General features: G+C 38.7%; 1 protein-coding gene and 1 pseudogene across 1 annotated transcript; both read left to right on the plus strand.

Moving 5' to 3' along the window:
• Positions 1–3020: 3020 nt before the first annotated feature.
• Positions 3021–3341, plus strand: LOC122227134 (60S acidic ribosomal protein P1-like). The gene is made up of 2 exons (XM_042951404.1): positions 3021–3095; positions 3168–3341. The coding sequence occupies exons 1-2, from the start codon at positions 3021–3023 to the stop codon at positions 3339–3341; spliced, it is 249 nt and encodes an 82-aa protein (XP_042807338.1).
• Positions 3342–11717: 8376 nt separating this feature from the next.
• Positions 11718–15323, plus strand: LOC122225893 (annotated as a pseudogene).
• The last annotated feature ends 10104 nt before the right edge of the window (positions 15324–25427 follow it).

Below are 25427 nucleotides of genomic sequence, written 5' to 3' on the forward strand. Positions count from 1 at the left end.
ACAAAGTTAGGCTAGATGTGAAAAAAAGATATTACTAATTGTTAAAGACAGAAGGAATATAAACTACACTAAGAGTCTCAATATATTTACAAAATAAGTGAGACAAACAAATTTCCATTTTTAAGAAATCCATTTCTTTTGGCAATATCTTTAAGATGACTGCAGAGACTAATCCTTCTCAGAGTTTCCTGACGAACATGTTTTTCATTCTAGACTTAAAATTCAATGTCTTTTAATCATCATGTTTTTCACACCTGTGTGGTGGTTTCATTAAACAATGTACATACTTTTTTTTAAGCATTTGTTAATACCAAGTTATCAAATATTCATGAGGAAAAGAGTATACCTTCTTAAGCTTTACACCATCATTTCTCCTCCATGAGAAATTAAGTTATTTTCACATGATCAAAAAAATTCATGACACACAATTAAAAACAAACAAGAGTCACATTTTATAAGGCAGCAATTACATTCATGCGATACCAGTGTAATTGAAAGACAGAAGACATTTCATTCGTTAGTAACACAGAATTTCTTCTAGTGGGTTTCCTAGAGCTCATTAGATATTCCCTGGCTGATTCTCCTAAGTAATTAGATTTTAACAGGATTTTCAACAGATCAGAGCAATCTCTGTGGGTGCCAATAGAAGAGTCCCCCTCTGGCCTTACCAGCAGGGCAGAGCAGATAACATCCAGACTGGGAGTTAATAGGACAATTACTGGCCTCTTTTAAATGAGTTACATTAATGCACTTAAGCTAAATGGTTCTGCATATGATTAAATATTAACATCTGCAAAATATGAAAGCATGATATGCAATCAAGTTGTGTTGTTTTAATTTCCCCAAAGAAAGACTTCCATTGTTTATATAAATGCCTTTAAACACTATGTATCAAACACTTTGAGGATACACTAATAGAAAGATGGAAACCATTCTTCTCACTTAAGAGTCCTAAAATACACTGACTTTTAGGATGTCACTTCTGGGTATGATGGAGTGACTAAAAGAAAAAAAAAGACAAATATATGAAATAGTAGTTTTCAGACACTGGACAACAGGCAGTGCAAGACAATGATCCCTGAGAAAAGGGGAAATAAAAAGAGGATAAAATCAACTCTCTGAGTTGAGAGAGTTGAGAATTTGGGGAGGCCAAGGTGGCTAGAATACACAGGACAAGTACCAGGGAGGAGAGAGTATGAGGGAGGAGAGAGTACCAGGGTACCAAGGAAGAGAGTTCTGAAGATCTGCAGAGGGTACCCTTCAAGTCTCATGCTTAGTGTTCATCAGTATATACATAAGAGAAGACTACTCAAGGCTGAAAAAAGAACCACTGAAAAAGAGCAGGTGGAACTATTTTCAGAGCTCACACAGTGCTGGGGATCTTTCCACAGGCAGAGTTAAAAACAAAACAAAACAAAACACTTTATAATACATAAGGCAACAGATAGAGAACTCAGAAGGATATTGTCTCAGTAGTAGGGGCAAATTAGCTCTAGCTTAAAGTTGCTCTGGTGCCACTTAACAAAATTTAATGGCAAATCTCAAAAGAATCAATTTCCAAGTTATTTGAATGCCCAGAGCAATGCTCAAAAATATTTATAGGAATACAAAAGAATCAAGCACGTAAACAACATGAAATTCACAATGTCTAACACCCAAACTCACTAAGTCATGAAAGGAGCATGGAAGATATAAAAATGGCCAAAATCAAATTTCTAAAGATGAAAAATACATTGGATAGGATTAACATTGCAGACTGAAAAAAAATAGACAATGAGTTGTGGAATAGCGAAATGTGGGACAACTTAAAGCAGCTTAATACATGAGTAGTTGCAGTCCTAGAAGAGAGGAAGAGAAGAGAAAAACTATTTGAAGAAATAACGACCAAAAATTTTCCAATTTTGATGGAAATTATACACCCAAGAAAAAAATGAAGCTATTTCATCAAAAATCAAGTAGCCTAAAATATATTAACTTAAAAAAATTTTTTTTAAATGTTCACTTATTTTTGAGAGGGAGGGTGAGGTGCAGAGAGAGAGGGGTACAGAGGATCCTAAGCAGGCTCTGTGCTGACAGCACCAAGTCTGATGCGGGGCTTGAGCTCATTAACTATGAGATCATGACCTGAGCTGAAGTCCGACGCTCAACCGACCGAGCCACCCAGGCACCCCTAAAATGCACCGACTTTTATTTTTTTTATTTATTTATTTTTTAACGTTTATTTATTTTGAGACAGAGAGAGACAGAGCATGAACGGGGGAGGGTCAGAGAGAGGGAGACACAGAATCTGAAACAGGCTCCAGGCTCTGAGCAGTCAGCACAGAGCCCGATGCGGGGCTCGAACTCACGGACCGCGAGATCATGACCTGAGCCGAAGTCGGACGCTTAACCGACTGAGCCACCCAGGCGCCCCTAAAATGCGCTGACTTTTTTTTTTTTTTTTTTTTTTTTTTTTTATTTTTGGGACAGAGAGAGACAGAGCATGAACGGGGGAGGGACAGAGAAAGAGGGAGACACAGAATCGGAAACAGGCTCCAGGCTCTGAGCCATCAGCCCAGAGCCCGACGCGGGGCTCGAACCCACGGACCGCGAGATCGTGACCTGGCTGAAGTCGGCCGCTCAACCGACTGCGCCACCCAGGCGCCCCATAATGCGCTGACTTTTAAATGCATTGTAGATACAGTGTAAATGTCTCTAGCAGAAACCAAAATATATTGGTCCAGACCTGATCCAAAGTCAGTCACATGCTCGGTTCCTATGATAAGATTTTCTAAGAGTAATTTTCAGTCTGATGCAAATAGTCTGTTTTGCCACTAAGTATCATATTTCAGATGTTTTATAATGAATTATATTCTCTACTTGTTGACTTTATACAGAAATGTTTCCTTCTTTTCCTCAGCTGTCACTAAGGTGCTGGGTCTTTCTGAAGCAGCCATAGGCCACGTGGGGATGAGGCCCTCCCCTTCAACCACTTGGCCAGCACTGCACCTGTCAGCGCCTGTTTAGCACTCCCTTGCACCATGGCCTCAGTCTTGGAGCTCACCTGCATCTACTTGGTCCTCATCCTACAGGACGATGAGGTGATGGTCACAGAGGCTAAGATCAATGCTCCCATTAAAGCAGCAAGTATAAATGTTGAACCTTTCTAGCCAGGCTTATTTGCAAAGGCCCTGCCCAATGTGAACACCAGGAGCCTCATCTGCAATGTAGGGGCTGGTGGACCTGCACCAGCAGGAGGTTCTGCTCCCTCCACCACTGCTGCCCCAGCTGAGAAAGTGGAAGCAATGAAAAAAGAATTAGAGTCATCTGATGATGATATGGGCTTTTGTCTTTTTGACTAAACCTCTTCTGTAACCTTTTCAGTAAAAAGCTGAACTCTTAGGGGCACCTGAGTGACTCAGTCAGTTGAGCAACCAACTCATGATTGTGGCTCAGGTCATGATCCCAGTGTTCTGGAATCGGGCTGAATCGGGCTCACTGCTGAGTTTGAGCCTGGTTGAGTTTCTCTCTTTCTCTCCCTCTGCCCTCTCCCTCTCAAAACAAAACAAAACAAAACAAAACAAAAAACAAAACAAAACAAAAAAAACACCTGAATTCTTAACAAAGTAAAAATAAATACTCCAAAACATTATTATAAAATATCAAATTAGACCCCAGCAAGTACAGAGGCAGGGGCCTGAACCAGACAAATAAGTTCTGGTGAGCACTTCCTCTATCCTTTCATTGGCTTTTATTCACTTGGATAAAATAGGGAACAGGATCAGCAAGAGAATTTTGGTTGAAATGACACTTGAATTTTTTTAAGCTGAACCACAAGCTCCACACCAACTCTCAAACAGCAAAGCTCCGTGCATGTCTGCAGCCCCCAAAATGTGGTAACATTCAGATGGCCTTGAATTTTACCTCCCTGTTTCTATTTGCCCACAAGTTTAGTTTCTAATTCTATTTTCCCTCGTGGAGTTTTCAAATGTCTGAGCCTTGTTTTATGTACATGAAGTATTCCAGAGATTTTAAATTGAAACAGAACTTTTTTCAATCTTAATTACACCTTACGGGCATTTGGAGAACTTGTTATCTAAAAGAATTCTTTGAGTGTATTGATCATTTTCTGAACTTTTTGTCTAAATCTGATTTTTATACATCAAATTTGCTTAACACTAGGTACTCAAAGATCTCAGAAAGATAGAGATAACAAGTCAATCCATTTTAGAAAATGTGTTGAATCAACCTGGCCAAAGAGATCATACTAGTCATACTGAGACCCACACAGAAACCAGCATTTGCAAAGACATCAAAAAAATCAAACAATTGGCCTAAATGAACTATAATGGACTCTAGTTTCCCTTTCCTTACCCCTTTTTTGAGATTTTTCAGTCCTGTTTTACACAATGAACTGGAAATATTTTAGTGGCAAGCATATTTGTGGATGGTCCAGAGGACATTTAAGTATGTTCTACTAAAACAGATCACTGATGGAAGAAAAGACAGGGTAGGGCAGGTGCCTGGGTGGTGTCCGTCTGTCCAACTCTTGATTTTGGCTCAGGTCATGATCTCACTGTTCATGAATTTGAGCCGCACATCCAGCTCCACTCTGACAGTGCAAAGCCTGTGTGAGAGTTCTCTCTCTCCTGTTCTCTCTGCCCCTCCCCTGCTCACTCTCTCTCTCAAAACAAATAAACTTAAAACTTAAAAAAAAAAAGGTAATACATATGAAAGAGGACAAAGGGTAATACTCCCATGGCTAACTGCATGATTTTTGAAACACTAGAAAGCAGAACTAAAATCTATAACGTGAAGTTGCAGGAAGACAAATTACGCCCAACATAACACTATACTTTCTAACTTCCTAAACTTTCTTCTTTTTTTTTTTTTAAGTTTATTTATTTATTTTTGGGAGAGAGAGTGGGGGAGGGACAAAGAGACATAGAGAGAGAATACCAAGCAGTCTCTGCACTGTCAGTGTGGAGCCTGATGCAGGGTTCAAACTCACTCGTGGTTCGATCTTGACTGGAGCCAAAACCAAGAGTTGGACACTTAACCAACTGAGCCACCCAGGCGCCCCTTTCTTAAACTTTCTAAAAATCAAATATCAAGTGTCCCATTGCTCTAAGTGTGCAAATATTCACTGCCCATTTGGCAGGGATTTTGTACACAGAATTCAAGTGTTGTATAGGACATTAAATTACACAACATTTAAAGACCTAATCTTTAAGTCTTTCTAAACATTCAAATCATCTGATTCTACGATCCTAAATGCCTTGGTGTTCATATTAGGAATTTCCTTTGCCCTAAGTTCTCCATAGAATGACTGTAATACCCATCCCTTTCTTGTATGTAGGAAATATTGGACTATAAGGAGACCTAGGGTAGATCTGGTTCGATCACTAATTTGTTGGGTAACTTAAAATAAATTATTTTTTAAAATTCTTTTCTTTTTTTAAGTTTACTTACTTATTTTGAGAGAGAGAGAGAGAGCAGAGGAGGAGCAGACAGAAAGGGAGAGAGTGAATCCCAAGCAGACTCCTCACTGTCAGTACTGAGCCCAATGTGGGGCTCAACCCCACAAACCATGAGATCATGACCTGAGCTGAGACCAACAGCTGGGTGCTCAACAGACTGAGCCACCTAGGCACCCCTACACAAATCATTTTTATTTCTTGGTTTGGGTTTTGTCATCTGCAAGTGTGGCTTGGGGGCTCTAAATACATATCTCAGGAGTTCACTCCACATTATATACTTTACTTCCCCAATTCTCTGACTCTTACCTGTGTATCAGCCAAGCACTTTGCTAGAATAACTAGCCAAAATTCTGTTTCTGGCATTCAGAAAAATGCAAAATCTCTGATATTATAATTCCATGTTGTTGATGTGGGAAATCATACAGTCAAAACTGACTTCTACCTGTTTGCTTCAACCATACCCATTCACAGAGGCCAATCATAAAGAAAGACCTTTGAAGTTTCTCTAGTCATCAGTGACCTTCACACACCAGCTCCAACATTCAACTTGCAGATTGTATTATCAAACAGTTTTACATCCTTTATAAGAATCATATTGCCCCTGCTCCCAAAGCAATTCTGTGCTATAATCCTAAAAAAGAGCAAGTAGATGAGCTCCAAGTTCAAATTAAATTTTTTGGCCATTGCAATATATAAAAATATTAGCTGTACCATTTCATGCTGCTTCTAAAATAAATATAGAGAGGATATTACCAAAAGACATGTTAAATGTAGGGGCACTTGTACCCCAATGTTTATAGCAGCACTCTCAACAATAGCCAAATTATGGAAAGAGCCTAAATGTCCATCAACTGCTGAATGGATAAAGAAATTGTGGTTTATATACACAATGGAGTACTATGTGACAATGAGAAAGAATGAAATATGGCCCTTTGTAGCAACATGGATGGAACTGGAGAGTGTGATGCTAAGTGAAATAAGCCATACAGAGAAAGACAGATACCATATGGTTTCACTCTTATGTGGATCCTGAGAAACTTGACAGAAACCCATGGGGGAGGGGAAGGAAAAAAAAAAAGAGGTTAGAGTGGAAGAGAGCTAAAGCATAAGAGACTCTTAAAAACTGAGAAAAAACTGAGGGTTGATGGGGTGGGTGGGAGGGAGGGGTGGGTGGGTGATGGGTATTGAGGAGGGCACCTTTTGGGATGAGCACTGGGTGTTGTATGGAAACCAATTTGACAATAAACTTCATATATTGAAAAAAAATAAAAATAAATAAAAATAAAAAAATAAAAATAGGAAAAAAAAGACATGTTAAATGAATCCCTCTGAGAAATATGCCAAATACAGGACAGAAAAATGACTAATTCTTTTCTTATAGCAACTCATCAAAATTGACTGTCCAGTCATTTGCATACCCCTAACTCTAAGCTACATTCAGAAGAATCTCATTAAAATGAAAACTCACCTACCAGCTTAATATTCTGTCCAGTGTTGACATTATGATATTCTTTTGCAGTATAGAGATGGGTCTTTATAGATTTCTTCTCTTAATCTTTCATGCATTTGATCCAAAAACTCTACTTCAAAAACAATTAAAATAAAACTGAACTCTTGTTTCCTGCCAGAGGATTGGTTGGTTGTGAAATCTAGTTGCTGAATGTTTGAAGTCATTATGGAAAAATGGCATTTCTTGTTGTGTAATGCCTGCTTCATGCTGTTATCTGCTCCCAAAAGATGTTTTCTTTTCTTTTCTTTCTTTCTTTCTTTCTTTCTTTCTTTCTTTCTTTCTTTCTTTCTTTCTTTCTTTTTAAGTAAGCTCTATACTCAACGTGGGGCTTGAACTCATAAACTCGAGATCAAGAGTTGCCTGCTCCACTGACTGAGCCAGCCAGGCACCCCAAAAGATGTTTCTTAAAGGGGTGAGACCAAAGACTTACCTTTCCTATCTACCATCCAGGAATATGCAGGTAAGAAAAAAAGAACCACGGATGGGTAACAACAAGAAAAGCCTACCCTCAGTAACTATTAGCAGTTTAAACATGTCAATGTATTAACGCCTATGATTTTACTTGATGTACTGTTAACTTTTTAAGGTTACATAAGGCATGAACTCCCATTCATAGGAAGGGAAAATGAAACAGAAATCACTTGCCTGGTCACACAATGAACTTGCTATGGACTGAATTATGCCTCACCCCCCAATTCATATTGAAGCCCTTACCCCCAATGTGACTATATTTGGAGACAAAGACTATAAGAAAATTATTAAAGGTTAAAGTAAGTCATAAGGGTGGGTCCCAGATTTGATAGGATTAATATTCTTATGCAGAGAGTGCTGGCTTACTGTATCTGAGTGCACACAAAGAAGAGGATGTGTGAGCATACAGCAAGATGGCAGCCACCTACAAGCCAGGAAGAGTCCTTTCCAGAAACCAACTATGCTGAAATTCTTAATCTCAGATTTCTAGCCTCCTGATCTACAAAAATTAAATGTCTGTTGTTTAAGCTACTCAGTCTATAGTATTTTGTTATGGCAGTCTAAGCCAAGAGCTAATGATCATGAAACTTCTCCTAGAACCAAAGTCTTTTGACTCTGTCTTGTGTATGTATGTCGGCACAGCAGAGTAGTCAGCATTGAAGTACTAAGAATGATCATTTAAATTCCAAGCAATTTTTCCTGAACTTATAATGTGACTGCTATGTCTTTACCTTCCATCAACTAATAGAAGTACTGGGGTGACTGGGTGGCTCAGTCAGTTAAGCATCCAACTCTTACTTTAGGCTTAGGTCATGATCTCACTGTTCGTGAGTTCAAGCCCCACATCGGGCTCCATGCTATCAGTGCAGAGCCTGCTTGGGATTCTCTCTGTCCCCTCTCCTCCCCCCACCTCTCTGCTTTCCCCCATGTTCTCTCTCTCTCTCAAAATAAACAAATAAACATTTTTTTAAATAATAGAAGTATTGTTGCCATGAAGATACTCCTTACAGGGGAAAAATGGAAGCATCGTCATAAATGTGCAACAAATCCTGTGGATTTCTCTCTAGCAATAAACTTTGAAACTGATTCCCTTTTTGAAAAACTACACTTGTTATTGGGGAGTGATTTTCTTATGCTTCATGTTCCCTTCCTGTGAAGAGAGCTAAGGCCTCTCTCTACCCCCATACATTCAAACCTAACTGGTAAATTTTGTAAAGAATAACTAGACATGCTCCAGTTGGCTCAATTCTTTTTTCTCTTGAGATGAACCTGTCCAGAGAAAGCACAAATTCTTTGTTCTTCCATGTTAAAAATCTTACTTCAGCAGTCCTTCCATGCAAAGAAGTCCAAAACCTAGTAGATAAGCATACCTGAAGTCAGGATATTGTTAGAAAGCCCATTTGGCTCCCACGCTAAGCCAATTTATCCTGTATCAGTAATAAAGGGGGTATTTTGGCTCCAGTGTTTACTCTTTTTTCAAGTTTCTGGAATTACTCAGAAAGAGGAAAAGCAGTGTGTTATTTAATGCAAGTCCTTTCAGAGACCACCAGCATAACTGCAGGACAAACCTTTGTATTCTATTACCCCTACCATTTGAGAGGCCAGGAGAAAACATGTACCTTAATGGAGGTGGAATTATCCTTGCAATGACTGCAGTAAATGTTTGTTGAAGGGGAAAAAAATGGAAAGAGAAGATATACCATATATACCCAGTTTTAATGGAAAGCCTATTTCTGCCATATACATTAGAGAAATTGTTCAAGAACAGTTCATCCATGTGAAAATATTAGCACTGTAATTCTGCCAAGGTCAGTAAGACCTAGTGATTTGCTGAGATATCACCTTCATTTCACCAGGTAAATAAAGGCTCCTTTTTCAGTATGTCCTATCCAAGAAGGTACTCCATAGCAACAGTTAAATTATGAATACAGCACATATGTTCCATACCATATCATTTACAGCACAATTTAGCATAGACATAATGCTTTGTAACAAACTACAATACCATTCACAAAATGCATTTAAATAGCATAATTTAGTTCATTAAATTCAGTCATTTACAGTAAATCAAAATCATCATAGGAATTGAAGAGAGTACACAGTTGTTTGTTTGAATAGTTAAGCTAGGTAAGTCAATTTCTTTTTGAAGGTCAAGGACAGAGTTGTTTCCACTTTCTGTTATAAAAAAGATACAGCTGGTGTCAAAAGATAATTTAATGTCACCTCAAAATGATCAACCCTCTTTTTTTTTTCCCCTGTCTCTCTCTCTCCTGGTTGCATATCATATCACTGCCACTCCTGAAATATATCCAACTCCTCGAAAACATTTTATATACTAGTTAACTAGAATGTGTCTGCAGACTTTACAAAATCTCAAATGTACAGATTTTTTTCAGATTTTTACCAAAATATGTATATTTGGCTCTGAGAAAGGTTCAAACACTAAATCACAGTACAGGCAGTCATCTGTTTATCTGTCTGTTTTTCATACCATATTGTAAGTCCCATGTGAGTAGGAGTCTAGTCAACCATACTTAGATTCCTACAACCTAGCACAGTGTTTGTTGATTGTAAATTCCTTGAAAGCAAGGATTGGTTCTTTGTAAGTTTTATTCCTTCTGGCCCTTACCATAATGCTTTACACATACTTAGTAAATATTTGTTGATTTAAAAATCTTTGGTGGGGGGCGCCTGGGTGGCTCAGCCAGTTAAGTGTCTGACTTCGCCTCAGGTCATGATCTCACAACTCCTAAGTTCAGACCCCACATTGGGCTCTCTGCTGTCAGCACAGAACCCACTTCTAATCCTCTGTCTCCCTCTCTCTCTGCCCCACCCTTGCTTGCTCTATTTTTCCTTCTCTCTCTCTCAAAAATAAATAAACATCAAAAACAAATCTTTTTGGGGGTGCCTGGCTGGCTCAGTAGGTAGAGTATGTGCTCTTGATCTCGGGGTCATGAATTTAAGCCCCACATTGGGCAAAAAGATTACTTAAAAAAATAAATAATAAATAAACACATTTTTGGAGGGGCTTACCTCAAGATATATTTTGTAAACACACAAATTCAGTATATTTTTATTGTCTTAGTAAAGTAGTGCCTAGAATATTAAAGACTAAGAAAAGACAGGCTTCAGAATTTAACACAAATTATTTGACCTGATCTCATTGTTTCACTATCCAGTGCATTCCGAGCAGAACCACACTCCAAATGGACACAATTATGTCTTCACCTTACATAAATCTTTTTCTTAGCCTTTGCCTGAGATGCTTTCACCACAGACTCAGTATGAGGATTTAAGCCCTGATACAACTGCTTTAAAGCCAACACTATCCTAGGCAGCATTTACAGACTCAGCATTTATCCAGACATCCGACAATTTTATGCGTGCTTTACACTAGGCACTGTGTTAAATGCAGAAGATATGGACTCAATACCTGAATTCTGTCCTCAAGCTGCTTAGAATCTAGTCGGGTACCCCATCAACAGTGCAGTGTCTAGGGTAACCACAAAGTACTCAGAGAAAGAGCACGATATCCTGATAATAAGATACCAATTCCCTTTGCTTGGCACCTGCCCATATAAAGAACTGATTTCCATTCTCAGCACATTTTGAGAGCGCCAATGATGCACTGGAGGAAGTCTAAAAGAGAGCTGCCAGGTGGAAGGATTGCCTTCTCACATTTCCTCCCCTCAGGTTACCTCATTCCTTCCTTAAAGAGGAAGGAGAATGGGAAAGACTGTTAGAAGCTCAAGGGGAATTTTTTTTTTTTTTGAGAGTAACTGTTCTTGCAAGTATCTGAGTATTTCTGGGGTGAGTATTGCTGATTTGAGGAACCGCGTCCAAGTCCCTTACATGAACAGCCTGTAATTGTATTAATTCCCTATGTGGAGAGTATTAGTAGCTCCACAGAGCCCAAGCAATAAAAGTACAAACTCCTTAGACTGCATAGAAGATCTCTGTCATCTGGCTTCATTCTTGTCCCTCTTTGTAACAGAGACTGCTAATATCCTCCAATATCCATTTCCCCTCTTCTATTAGTAATAAAAATTTTAGCTGGTAAAAAGGCCACCCAGAAAAAAGACGTTTCCCAGTTTCCCTGCAGCTAGGTGTGGCCATGTGACTGAATTCATGCCAATGACATGCAAGTGGAAATGTCAGGTTTCAACTTCTGGGAACCATAAGAGACAAAGGATGCCTACTTATTTTGCTGATTGGGATATGAATATCATGACTAAAGTTCCATCCTGGACTTTGATGACAAGGGCCACGCCCTAGCGATGGTGTACCAGAAAGTTAGAAGGAACTGGGTCCTTGATGACTTTGTGGAAGAGAGCCAACCTATCAATTCTGGATTGCCTACCTCTAGATTTTTAACTGAAAGGGAAATTATCTTCTATCTTATTTCAGCCACTAAATTCAGCCATTGTTGGCAGACTCTGTTGTTTGCAAATTCACTTTCCCCCAGTTCCTCCCCTAGTGGTCTGATATAAGCCAGGCACTGTGCCAAGTCTCCAAAAACAGTATCTTATTGAATCCTTACAAATTCTCTGTTAGATAGCTACTATTTTACTATTAGCTCCATTTTACAGATGAAGAAACAGACTTAGAAAGATGAATCTACTTGTTAAAAAGAAGTAAAGCCAGGTTTTTGAGCCCAGACAGGTTGTCCCCAGAGGCTATGCTCTTAATCTCTATGCCATATTACCTGCCTTAGACAAAACTGCTTTCCCTATTCCATGTCTTTACTCATATTCTTCCCTTGACACCTAAAATGACTTTCTGCCTTCCTGATGCCCTTTCCTTTCTAAACGCCTCCTTCCAAATGAAGATTCTAATGCAGAGGCACCTGGGTGGCTCAGCTGGTTGAGCATGGACTCTTGACCTCGGCTCAGGTCATGATCTCACGGGTCATGAGCTCAAACCCCAAGTGGGGCTCTATGCTGATAATGTGGAGCCTGCTTGGGATTCTCTCTCTCTCTCTCTCTCTCTCTCTCTCTCTCTCTCTCTCTGTCTCTGTCTCTCTGCCTCTCCCTCACTCTCAGTCTCTCTCAAAATAAATAAATAATTTTTTTAAAAATGATAAAAAAAAAAGAGAGAAATCCCTCCTCAAACGAGTCCATTGTACTTTGATTATGCCTCTACTACATCACTTTGCATATCCTACCCTATTAATCTCATTAGTTGTGTTATGTGCCAGTTTTCCTCCATATATTTTAAGTTCCTGGGGCACCTGAGTGGCTCAGTTGGTTAAGTGTCCAACTTCAGCTCAGGTCATGATCTCACAGTTTGTGAATTCGAGCCTCATATAGGGCCGTCTGCTGTCAACACAAAGCCTGCTTTGGATCCTCTGTCTCCCTCACTCTCTGTCCCTCCCCCATTCATGATCACTTGCTCACTCTCTCTCTCAAAAATAAATAAACATTTAAAAAAACATTAAATTTAAGATACATATATGTTTTTTAAGTTCCTTGAGGATAAGAAACATATTTTATTTTTCCTTTTATTTCCCATAATACCTAACAGTAAAATTCAATAAGTGTTACTTGAATTGCTAAAAAAAATTCTCATTGAAAGATATGAGTTTTTGACTATCTCATAAATGAAAGACAAGTAGTGAGTTGAAGTCCTATATAACTGAAACTCTATAATAAGAGCACTGTCCAAGAGAACTTTCCATAATGATGAAACATTCTCTATCTGTGATGCCCAATACAGTAGCCACTAGCCATATTTGGCTATGAAGCACTTGAAATATGGCTAGTAAACTGAGGAAATAAAATCTTTATTTCATTTAATTTTAATTAATTTAAGTTTAAATAGCCACATGTCAATAATAGCTACCCTATTGGATCCCGCAGCTCTAAAGACTCTGTGTTGAAGCTTTAAAAAAACAGCTCCATCATGCTTTATATAGAACAAGTGCTCAGTAAATTTTTGCCATGGTTCTTTGAATTGAATTTAGGTGAATAACAACCTAAGTCGACATAATGTATGTAGATTTTTAAAAAAAAAAAAAAGACTGAAAAAAGGAGAAACTTCAAGAAATCCAAGGACAACATAGAAAAAGATAAAGCATTGTCAACCAAAAAATACCAAAGATCAGCATTTGCAGCAAAAGACAATCCTCAACTCATTTTGCCCTTGCTCAAGCAGAGTCTGAAAGAGGTATATCAAGATGGGCAATTATATGATGTATAAACCCAGTTTAATAAAGGCTGGGCTGGCATCCATTTACAAACACCTCCAGAGGACACTGAGGTTTCTCATGCTGTCTTTAAAGAAACTGACTGTAAACTTTAAAGAAACTGGTTGGGATGGGTCACACTAAGCTGGAAAGAATAAGTCCACATCACTGTATTTAACAATGATTCATCATAAATTCCTTTTTATATGGTGGGGAAATGACAGAAACGCACCCATTCCTGGTTACACAACTCAGAACAAAAAACTTTCCAGTTACACTCTCAGGACAAGATCTAAATTTTAGGCTTCTTTGGAATTTTTCATTCTTGCTTTTACCTCACTGAGGTAGAGCACTAGAGAATGTAGTTAGAGACCTATGCTGTTAAGTGAGCTCTTCCCAGCCTGGCCATTCTGAGTGTGACCTTTCATCAGGTCCCTGGCATAAGACAGTGTAGTCTCCTGGAGCAAAACCAGAATGTAAGATGAAAAGCCACATGCGGAGGATGACGCAAGGGAAACAATCATGACTCTCATATTGAGAGCCAGAAAGAAATTTGAGGTCTTATGCACACTAGTTCCTAAGCCTGGGTGTTTTACTCAGCATAATAACTCCCTTAACATTTTATTTTATCTTTTTTTTAGGATTTCCAGCCACAGAAGAGTGAGCATATCAGTGATCAAACTTCAGGTATGCCACTCTGCACCACCCAGACAGGGGTCCACATGGTGTGGTCATAGGGTCCCATAATAACTTAAAGGGAAACTTTTACAGTGCCCAGAGCCCCTGATGTCCTACAAACGAAGGAAGAGGATATCCCTAAATTCCTTGCAGCAGGAACCTACTTAGGTGGCACCAACTCTGACTTCCAAATGGAAAGTACGTCTACAAAAGTTAAAGTGATGGCATCTACATCATAAATCTGAAGGGGACCTGGAAGAAGCTTCCACTGATGGCTTGTGCCATTGTTACCATTGAAAACCCAGTTGGTGTCAGTGTCACGTCCTCCAGGAACACCGGCCAGTGGGCTGTCCTGAATTTTGCTGGTGCCACTGTAGCCACTCCTACTGCTGGGTACTTCACTCCCACAACTTTCAATAACCAGATCCAGGCAGACTTCCAAGAACCACATCTTCCGGTGGTTACTGAGCCCAGGGCTGACCACCAGCCTCCCATGGAGGCATCTTATGTTAACCTGCCAACCACTGCTCTGTGTATCACAGACTCTCCTCCATGCTATGTGCACATCGCCATCCTGTGCAACAACAAGGAAGCTCAGTGGGGCTCGTGTGGTACATGATGGTGCGGGAAGTTCTGTGCACCTGTGCCACCATCCCTCATGCACACCCATGGGAGATCATGCCTGATCTATATCTACAGAGATTCTAAAGAGACAGAAAAGAAAGAGCGGGCCACTGCTGAAAAGGCCATGACCAAGGAGGAATTTCAGGGTGAGTGGACATCTCTAGCCCAAGCAAACTGCTTGAGTTTACTGCTATCGAGCTCAGGTTGCAGACTGGCCTGAAGGCACGCAGGTGGCCTCTGTGCCCATCCAGCAGTTCCATACTGCAGACCAGAGCCCATAGTCTGCCACTGAAGACTGGTCTGCAGCTCTCATTCTCAGACCATTGAATGGGTAAGAACAACACTGGGTGGTGTTAAGCAATTCTTCTACAGGCTCCAAAACAGAATGTGGAAATAAGGTGGATAGAAAATAAATATTAGTTTCTTTTTTTTTTTTAATTTTTTTTTTTAACGTTTATTTATTTTTGAGACAGAGAGAGACAAAGCATGAACGGGGGAGGGGCAGAGAGAGAGGGAGACACAGAATCGGAAGCAGGCTCCAGGCTCTGGGCCATCAGCCCAGAGCCCGACGCGGGGCTCGAACTCACGGACCGCGAGATTGTGACCTGAGCTGAAGTTGGACACTCAACCGACTGAGCCACCCAGGCGACCCTAAATATTAGTTTCTTAAAAAAAAAAAAAACAAAACAAAACAAAACAACTTTGGGTGTAAAATGTTTTTACTGTTCAACTCAAGGGCCCATTCAGTTCAACAAATATTTTTTTTTTCTTTTTCAAAGATTTTATTAGAGATCTTTAGAGAGCTCAGCAAATATTTTTTTAGTTCCTACCATGTGATAGCAGCACTAAGTGCTAATAGCACAAAGAGGAACACAATGACATATAATTTTGGGACATTCTTTAACAATGCCTTATGGAGGACAAATATTTTTATTATTTTTTATTTTTTATTTTTTTATTTTTTTAAGGACAAATAATTTTTAAAATCACTGCCATGCTTTATATATGCTATTTCAGTTGCTTCAATAGTCTCTGTGAAATTGGCATTATTTTCCCTTCATTTTCAAATGAAGAGGTTGCAGCTCAAAGTGATTAAATAACCTGCCTGTTTGCACAACTGGTAACTGCCATAATCAGATCCAAATATAGATCTACCTAAATCCAAAATATGTGCCCTTCTCACCAGACTACTCTCTTCCCCCATCCTCTTCCAAACACAACTGAAAGACTATATACTCAGAGAGTAGCCCCCAAATAATATCAAATCTCTTTAGGGCCATAACAGCTCAGTCTCCCACAAGCTGAAGTAACTATTGTTGACAATAACAGTGACTTATTGAATGTGTACTATAACCAAGCACTTACCATACTTTACCTCCAGCATCACAGTTATCTTATAAAGCAGATATTAGTAACATTATCCTTACTTGACAAATAAAAGAAACTGAGGCCCAGAGAAATTAATTGAGTTGGCCAAGGCCATACAATTACTAAAGGAAAGAATTAATGGATCAGAACTAGACCCAGTTAACTTTCCACTAATCATTTTGCCTTGGAAAACAAAGGCTCTGAAAGTACAGTAGTGTCCAGATTTAATACTAGTCCTAATTCTTTCTGGGGAAGGTGAGGATACATTTTTATTTGATTATCTAACAGAATGGGTGGGTTTAGAAGAGGAAACCCATTAAGACATGCCTGCCTGAGAAAGAACAAGCCAACCAGATTCCAAGGTGGAGGATGGACATCTCCATAAGCATCAGGAGAGTATTAAAGTCCTCCAATAAATAAGATATGGGCTATCACTGCTGAGAATAGTGAGAAGCACAGAGATTTGGAGCCAATAAATCTGATTTTGAATCCTGACTCTGTCATTTACTCTCAGTGTGATTTTAAGCAAGTCATTTCAATCTCTTTGGACTTCACTGTTGTTTTTGTATCTGCCAATGTGAATTACTCAACTTGCTAATGTGAAGTACTTTGCAAAAAAGAATTGACAGTTTTAAGAACATAAAATGTACCAGAACCTGAATTAGATTTGGGTGTTGTGATAAAGTATTTGGATGTTGAGAAAGTATTGGGGTGCCTGAGTGGCTCAGTCAGTTAAGTATCAGACTCTTGATTTTGGCTCAGGTCACGATCTCACTGTTTGTGAGATTGAGCCCCGTGTCAGGCTCTGCACTGACAGCACAGAGCCTGCTTGGGATTCTCTGTCTCCTCTCTCTGCTCCTCCCCCACTTGTGCTCTCTGCCTCAAAATAAATAAATAAACTTAAAAAAAAAAACAGACTGAGAAAGCATTACATCTAAAATCCCCTTAACACTAACAAGAACCTTTATAAAGAGGAGGAAGTTGAGGTATGGAAAAGTGAAGTACTTTGACCAAGGTCATATGACCAATAAGTGGTAGAGCTATGACATGAAGCCAGGAGCCTGGCTGGTCTTGAGACTTCACTTTTACTCTCTGTACTGGGATGTTCTAGAAAGCCAGGGAACAGCAGCAGGAGCAGAACTGAAACAGGTAAGGCTGGAAGCTGGCACTCAAATTAAAGCTAAAACACCTGGAGAAAAACAACCAGACTAGATACTCTCCTGGGCACCTATAGGATCAGAATCCAGGGAAACACAGTTGAACCAGAATGGCAGAGCTGAAAGTTAACTTAGATCATGCCTACCCTCTACTTCCCATTGCTTTTTTTGAATGAGGAAAACAGGTCCAGAGAGAAAAGAGTGGTAAGTCTAATGTCACACAAACTCACTTCTAGGGTATAGGCAGTTAAAACAAACAACAACAACAACAGCAACAACAACAACAAAACAGGCTGGGATAGAGAAACAGGTGCCAAAGAGAACATATTTCCTGACAATCGTCATTAAGAAAAAAGTCAAAATGTAGGGCAAATGTCCCCATGCACTTGTGAATGTGTAGAGGTAGATTTTTCTGACTTTCATCTAAACTTGATCTAGAAGGCACCATCTGCCTCCATTTCTCAGCTTTATGCTCCACCACACTTCACTGTTGTTTCAACTTCACTGGTATGCAACAAGAAGGCAATGTACCAGCCAGCAACTCATGCCTACATTCTCCCAGGTTTCAGTCCAGCAAAAGAGTGCCTCCTTCTGGTGCTCCCATATGAGTTTTGGGCATTGGAACAACTTAGGTCATGTTCTTCCTCCTCTAGACAACAATGTTATTAGGAAGAGTAACTATGTGAGGTGAGGATGTGTTAACTAACTTGATTGCCATAATCATTACACAATACATATGTCAATCAAGTCACCACTCTATACCTTTTAGATACATACAATTTCATCAATTATATCTCAATAAAACTGTAAAAAATAAAGGCATTAAAAAAAACAAGTCAGTTATCAGGAAGAACTGATGCTCTTCATTGCCAGAACTGAGTCACCTGGCCTATTCCTAATGGAATCCCATCAACTACGTGGGAAAGAGATAGTTCTCCAAAGACATTTGGGTAGCAGAAATAATGAGCAGCAGAAAAACTAAATACTTATTAAAAGATAAAAATTTTTAAACAAACTGTTAGCAAAACATCAAATAAGGAAACAGACATTTTTATGTATTATTTTGAGTAAGTTGGCAATATCTATTTAAAATTCAAATGCACTTTTTAAAAGTTTATTTATTTGTTTTGAGAGAGAGAGAGAGAGAGAGAGAGCAAGCACAGGGCAGGGGCAGAGGGAGAGGGAGAGAAAGTTCCAAGCAGGCTCCTCGCTGTCAGTGCAGAGCCCAACATGGGGCTCGATCCCACAACCCTGGAATCATGACCTGAGCCGAAATCAAGATTTGGACACTCAACTGACTGAGCCACCCAGGCACCCCAAATGCACTTTCTTTCTGCCCAATTGTACTTCAAGAAATTTATCCTACAGATAAATCTCACCAGCACACAGAGATGTTATTTAAAGGATGATCACTGGGAAACAAAAATAATATAAAAACAGGGAGGAGGACAAAACATAAGAGACTCTTAAACATGGAGAACAAACAGAGGGTTACTGGAGGGGTTGTGGGAGGAGGGATGGGCTAAATGGGTAAGGGGCATTAAGGAATCTACTCCTGAAATCATTGTTGCACTATATGCTAACTAATTTGGATGTAAATTTTTAAAAAATTAATTAAAACTAAAATTAAAAAAAAGATGATCACTGAAGCATTGATTGTAATGGCAAAACACTGTCCATTAACATGAAGTTGTTAACTTTTGATACATTCATAGAGATGAATATTACACAATTATTTTTTAATGAGGTAGATCTATATGTTCTGATATGGAAAGAAGTCTATGATATGTTGTTAAGGGAACAAAGCATATTGTAAGAATACAGGTAAATATGATCCTGCTTGTGTAAATACACAAAAAATATCTGGAAGAATTCTTTTTTATTTTTTACTTTATTTTTTTAAGTTGTTTTTTTTGTTGTTGGTTTTTTTTTTTTTTTTTTTTTTTTTTTTTTTTTTTTTTTTTTTTTTTTTTGAGAAAGATACAGAGAGCAAGCAGGGGAGAGGAGAGAGAGTATTCCAAGCAGGCTCCATGCTCAACACAGAGCCCAACTTGGGGCTGAATTCATGAACCGTGAGATCATGACCTGAGCCAAAATCAAGAGTCCAACGCTTAACTGACTAAGCCACCCAGGAGCCCCTGGAAGAGTATTTTTTTTAATATATGAAATTTATTGTCAAGTTGGTTTCCATACAACACCCAGTGCTCATCCCAAAAGATGCCTTCTTCAGTATCCATCACCCACCCTCCCCTCCCTCCCACCCTCCATCAACCCTCATGGAAGAGTATTTTTTTAATGTGTAACACTGTTTATTGTTGGGAAAGAAGTACAAGGGAGTTAGCAGTGGCAGGAAGAAAACACTTTTGAATTTATATCCTGTGGAATTTTAATTTGTTTTGCCTAGTACTCATGGTTTTCACTACTTTAAAAAGTCAAAAAAAAGTCTAAAAAACACCTGTTTATTTGACTATTAACATGACTGACAATTCACACCATTGGTTCTAAAGAACTAAAACATTCTGTTTATATGTGTTGAAGAGATTTATTAAATTACTGAAAACACGGGGCACCTGAGTGGTTCAGACCTAAGTGTCTGACTTCGGCTCAGGTCACAACCTCATGGTTTGTGAGTTCGAGCCCTGCGTTGGGCTCTGTGTTGACAGCTCAGAGCCTAGAGCCTGTTTCGGATTCTGTGTCTCCTTCTCTCTCTGCCCCTTCCCTGCTCATGATCTGTCTCTTTCTGTCTCAAAAATAAATAAACATTAAAAAATTTTTAAGTTATTGAAAACACATGTAAATGGGATCTCACCATGAAATTCTACATAATTCCAAAATGTAGGCAAATCTTCTTGTTAAGAAGCAATATAATATTTTCATGCTAATCTAGCAAATTATCTGGGCTACTGAGTCAACTTGGTTCATTTATTTACTTTGTTTATCGGTCAGACCAGCCCATCACAGAATTTTGCCACTATAAATTGGCCCCTGGACTAACTCATTCAGGCAGGCAGCAACTCCATCAAATCCAATAATTAATCGGGCAGTCCTCCTCCATATGTCACTATGACTATTCATTAAAGCAATGCATATGGCTCTTACCTACATGTGCTAGCTTTTTGCTTTTATTCATGGTTCAACAAATTTATGAACCTCAGATCCAGTGGAACAAAGAAAAATTAGTATAAAAGATATTATAATTAGTCTGACAATTTAAAATTACAAAAAAGAAAAACTAAAATTGAGAAGAGATGTCATTAACAGCAGAACTCATGACATAGCAAACATCTGTTGATTGCCTTCTATGTGCAAGGAACAAGGCTACACTCTAGAAACATGAAGAAAAACATATGACCTTGTCCATGCCCACAGTATTACTTTTTATTTGAGAAGACAGCATATGTATTGAAAAGAATAAGTAATGTACAAGGTTATCACTGGCAAGTGCCATATATTTCTAATTATCAAGATTCCCTTTTAAGATGTACAAAGCATCTTAGGAGTCATGAATAAGTGAAGTATATCATACTGCATGTAGTATATATAGTATAAGAACTATCATTAAACTTAAAGCATTATTATAAATGGAATGATTGTGTTCCCCCAAAACTCATACGCTGAAATCCTAAACCCCCAATGTGATTGTATTAGGAGGAGGGGCCTTCGAGAGGTAACTGGGTCATGAGAGTAAAGTCCTCATGAGTAGGATTAGCACCCTTAGAAGAATAGACACAAGAACTTGTTCCATCTCTCTGCTCTTTCCTCCATGTCAGGTACAATGAGAAGCTGGCAGTCTGCAACCCAGAAGAGGGCCCTCGCAAGGATTTATGCCAGAACTCTAATCTTGGACTTCCAACCTCCAGACTGTGAGAAATAAATTTCTGTTGTTTACAGGCCACCCTGTCTATGGTACTTTGTTATAGTAGCCCAAAATTACTAAGACAAGTACATAGCATTAAACACACCACTGCATAAAATAAGAAATGAAGATTACCAAATTGAATTGATAATGCTTTGGTAACTTAGATATTCAGAATATAATTTCCATATTATTTCTTTAATAATATGCAAAAGAAGTACAAAACCAAAACACTGACTGAGAGGAGACCCTTAAATTGTCGTTCTGAGTGACATAAGATATGATAATCATAACTAAGATTCACCTAGTATTTACTAGGTGCCAGGTACTTTCTAAGTTATATGTAAGTACGTATTTCACCCTCACAATTCTATGATGCAGGTAATTTATTATTCCTACTTTACAGATGAGAAAACTGAAGTACTGAGAAGTTAAGTAATTTGCCCAAGGTAAGTGTCGGGGACAGACTTCCAAACCATGCGGTCTGTCTCCACAGTCTATGCCTATGTGGTGAATATCTGATATGTATTCTCTAAATTATCACTTTGTTCACATTCTTATTTTTTTTAATGTTTATTTATTTTTTGAGAGACAGAAAGAGAACACAAGCAGGGGAGGAGCAGAGAGAGACAGAGGGACAGAGGATCTAAAGTGGTCTCTGCACTGACACCAGAGAGCCGGATGCGGATCTCATGAACCGCGAGATCATGACCTAAGTCTGAGGCTTAACTGACTGAGCCACCCAGGCATCCCATCACTTTGTTCGCATTTTTAAGGAGAAAATACAAGGCAAAGAATAGTAAAGACATTATTTCTTCTTTTATTGTGGAATCTTGCACTTCCTTGTAGCCTCAAGCCATTCCTTGTACATAACAGACGATCAACAAATAGCTGTCCTACGGATGTTTGAGCTCTAGGCTCAGAGAATAGTATTTGTGACCCATGTTATTCACTTGTCTTCACAATCATATTACTTTTCCCTAGTATTCCCTAGTATTTTATCTAGTATTCCCTAATTGCTCTCTTCCCCAAGTTCCAAGCAAGAAGCAGAGTGTCCCAAGTACAAAGTTACATAATAGAGCAGAGCACTGGTCTGAGAATCAACCCTGACACTTTTTTATTATACAACCTTGGACAAATCACTTCACTCCTCTTGGAAATGAATGTTCATATTTGTCAAATGAGAGAGTTGGATTAGATGACTGATTTTCAAAGTTCAGAAGGAAGGAAGAAGGCAAAGCATATGAACAGGTGTGACCTCTTCAGCTTCAAGGAGAATAGCTCCCCTTAAACCTGTTTTACATATTAAGTATATGAGATTTTGTTTGAATAAAGGAACTCAAGCCTTTACAAAGTTTGAAGACCAATGGATTTGATCAAATTCTTAAGTACTGTCTCATTTCAAGCATTCTATCCCTCTTGACTGCACAGGCATACTCCAATACGTCAGGCTATTTGTCCTGACCTGTTCAAGAGACATTTTAACTGAATCTTAGAATTCTTTCCATCATTACAATTCTGGATCTATCCTTTCAAAAAAAGAAATTGATTTTTTCCCCTCCACTCACATTTATCAGTCCATTTTTTGGAAGCTCTTCTTGCCACATCCTTAAATAAGTAAATAGGATAACTGTGGTAATTGCCTGACCTGCAAAGTGTATAGAACTTCAAGGTTAATGCTCTCGGCGCAAGATTTTTGCTACAAACAGCAGAATTCCTCTAACCCTTTGCTGAGGCATCGGTTCAATAATAAGAGAAAATCATGCCATGTATTGAATTACTCAAAAGAGAATTATCAGAGAATCCCCTGATGGTCTAACTATGGCTAAAATGTACTCCAAAAAGAACTGGTCTTAAAGAACTTCAGGAAAGGCCTTCACCAGAGATATAGGAGAACAGCCAAAACTTAAACAACAACAACCTATATATTCAAGAATTGGTACAATCCTACCCCAAATATTGCACTAATTCCCTATGTTTAATTTTATAATCCTGAACTTGCTTCCACATGAATGAAAAGAAGTTACTGTTAAGCCTATCCATTCTCTGAAATTCCTTTAGTCAGTTTTCATTAAGGACTGTCAAATACATACATCATTTAGGGCTTTTAAATCTAAATTTTATTGGAGATATATTACATATGGTTTAATATTTCAGTTCAGCAATGGCCATCAGCAATAAGCATTACTCCAAGAGTGGGATTAATTAAATATTCTAGCAAACACAGTGATCCAAATAGCAAAGAAAAATCCTGGGCACTGAGCCCAGATTCCCCACCCTCTCTTATGGTGTGTCTCATTTCTCTCTCAGATAAACTAGACAACCAAAAAATCTTCCATCATTATTAGTGAATGTGTAGAGGTGCAATAAAGGATCAAATTCTTCTACCAGGTCGCCTAATAAATTTTTTAAGTAGAAAAAAATTGCACAAAATCAAATTGTTTCATAAAAAGATATTTTTAAAACCAAGAAGAAATAAGTTGTCAGAAATAAAAGGTAACTCTCCTTGGTAATCAGCAGTTTTCCTCTAACCTGACTTTACCACTCCTTCCTCTAATGACAGGCTGGTAGTTAGTGCCTTTCTATAATTATAAGTCTGTGTTTGTTATGTTATGAAGCTTTAAAGTATTTCAATGTTGCATATTTATAGTGAATATGAATCTCAGCTCCACAAAACCAAGATATTCAGAGCAAACTCACAGCCTTGGTCCCACAAAGATTACTAGTTTTACACTCACCGGTTAAAATTGATGATACTCTAACCTTGAATCTTAGCTTTAGGTCTGAATGTCTTGGTTTTTATGATCTTAATCTATTTGAATAGTGAGGAGGTGGGGGAGCTCCAGGCAAAATATTTACAAAGGGTCTTATTCATCAACCATTGATGGTTCTGCTTCTTCCTTCTCTCTTTTAGCTCCCAGCAGCAGCTATTTGGTGACACAATAGGTGTGTCACAATCAAAAATAACCTAGGAATAGGGGCACCTGGGTGGCTTAGTTGGTTGAGCGTCCCACTTTGGCTCAGGGTCATGATCTCATAGTTCATGAGTTCTAGCCCCGTATCAGGATTGCTGCTGTCAGCACATAGCAGACTTCAGATCCTCTGTCCCTCTCTCTCTCTGCTCCTACCCCACCCCCCTGCTCTCTGTCAAAAATAAATAAACATTAGAAAAAATAACCTAGCAAAAACCATTTTCTTCTATCACCAAATCTGCATTTCTGGGACACAATGTACCTTAAATCTTCTGTCAAAGAACCCTCTTGATTCAATGGGGAGATGTTTACTGATAAGTATAACTCTTTGAAGCTAGAGCAACTGACAAAAGGATCAAAAAACAAAAAGCAGTAGTAGCATCATTACATTTATGTAGCCTAAATAGTTTTTAAAGTATGATCAAGTACATTACATAATTTTATCTTTCCAATAAATTTGTAAGGCAGTTATGTTATTAGTATTAAGTCACTTATCTTGTGTGAACTTCAGAGTCCTCATCTTTAAATGGGGATATATTTCACAGGGTTGCTGTGAAGCTAAAACAAAATAACATATGTAACGTACTTGGTACAAAGTACTCAATAAATGGTAGCCTGGATTTTTTTTTTAATTATTATTATCCCTACAAATAGAGAAAACATTGCTTAGAGAAAGTAACCAGCCCAAGGGCATTCAATGGAATTGACTTCATTGAGTACCTGCATAGGGCTGTGAATATAAAAATTCATGAAATCCCATCTCTATCTCTACCTACAAACTCATACTCTCAGTAAGAAAGCAAACAAGTTCTAAACCAAATGTTCTTTTCATTCCGTTCTGGGCACCTGAGTGGCTCAGTCGGTTAAACTTCTGATTTCAGCTCAGGTCATGATCTCATGGTTCGTGAGTTTGAGCCCCACATCTGCTGTCCGTGTACAGCTCACTTTGGATCCTTTATCTCCCTCTCTCTCTCTGCACCTCCCCTGTGCTCTTGCTCTCTCTCAAAAATAAGCGTGTTTTTTTTTTTAATTTTTTTTTTAACGTTTATTTATTTTTGAGACAGAGAGAGACACAGCATGGACGGGGGAGGGGCAGAGAGAGAGGGAGACACAGAATTGGAAGCAAGCTCCAGGCTCTGAGCCATCAG

The sequence above is a fragment of the Panthera leo genome, chromosome C1, assembly GCF_018350215.1.
Source record: "Panthera leo isolate Ple1 chromosome C1, P.leo_Ple1_pat1.1, whole genome shotgun sequence".
NCBI lineage: Eukaryota > Metazoa > Chordata > Mammalia > Carnivora > Felidae > Panthera > Panthera leo.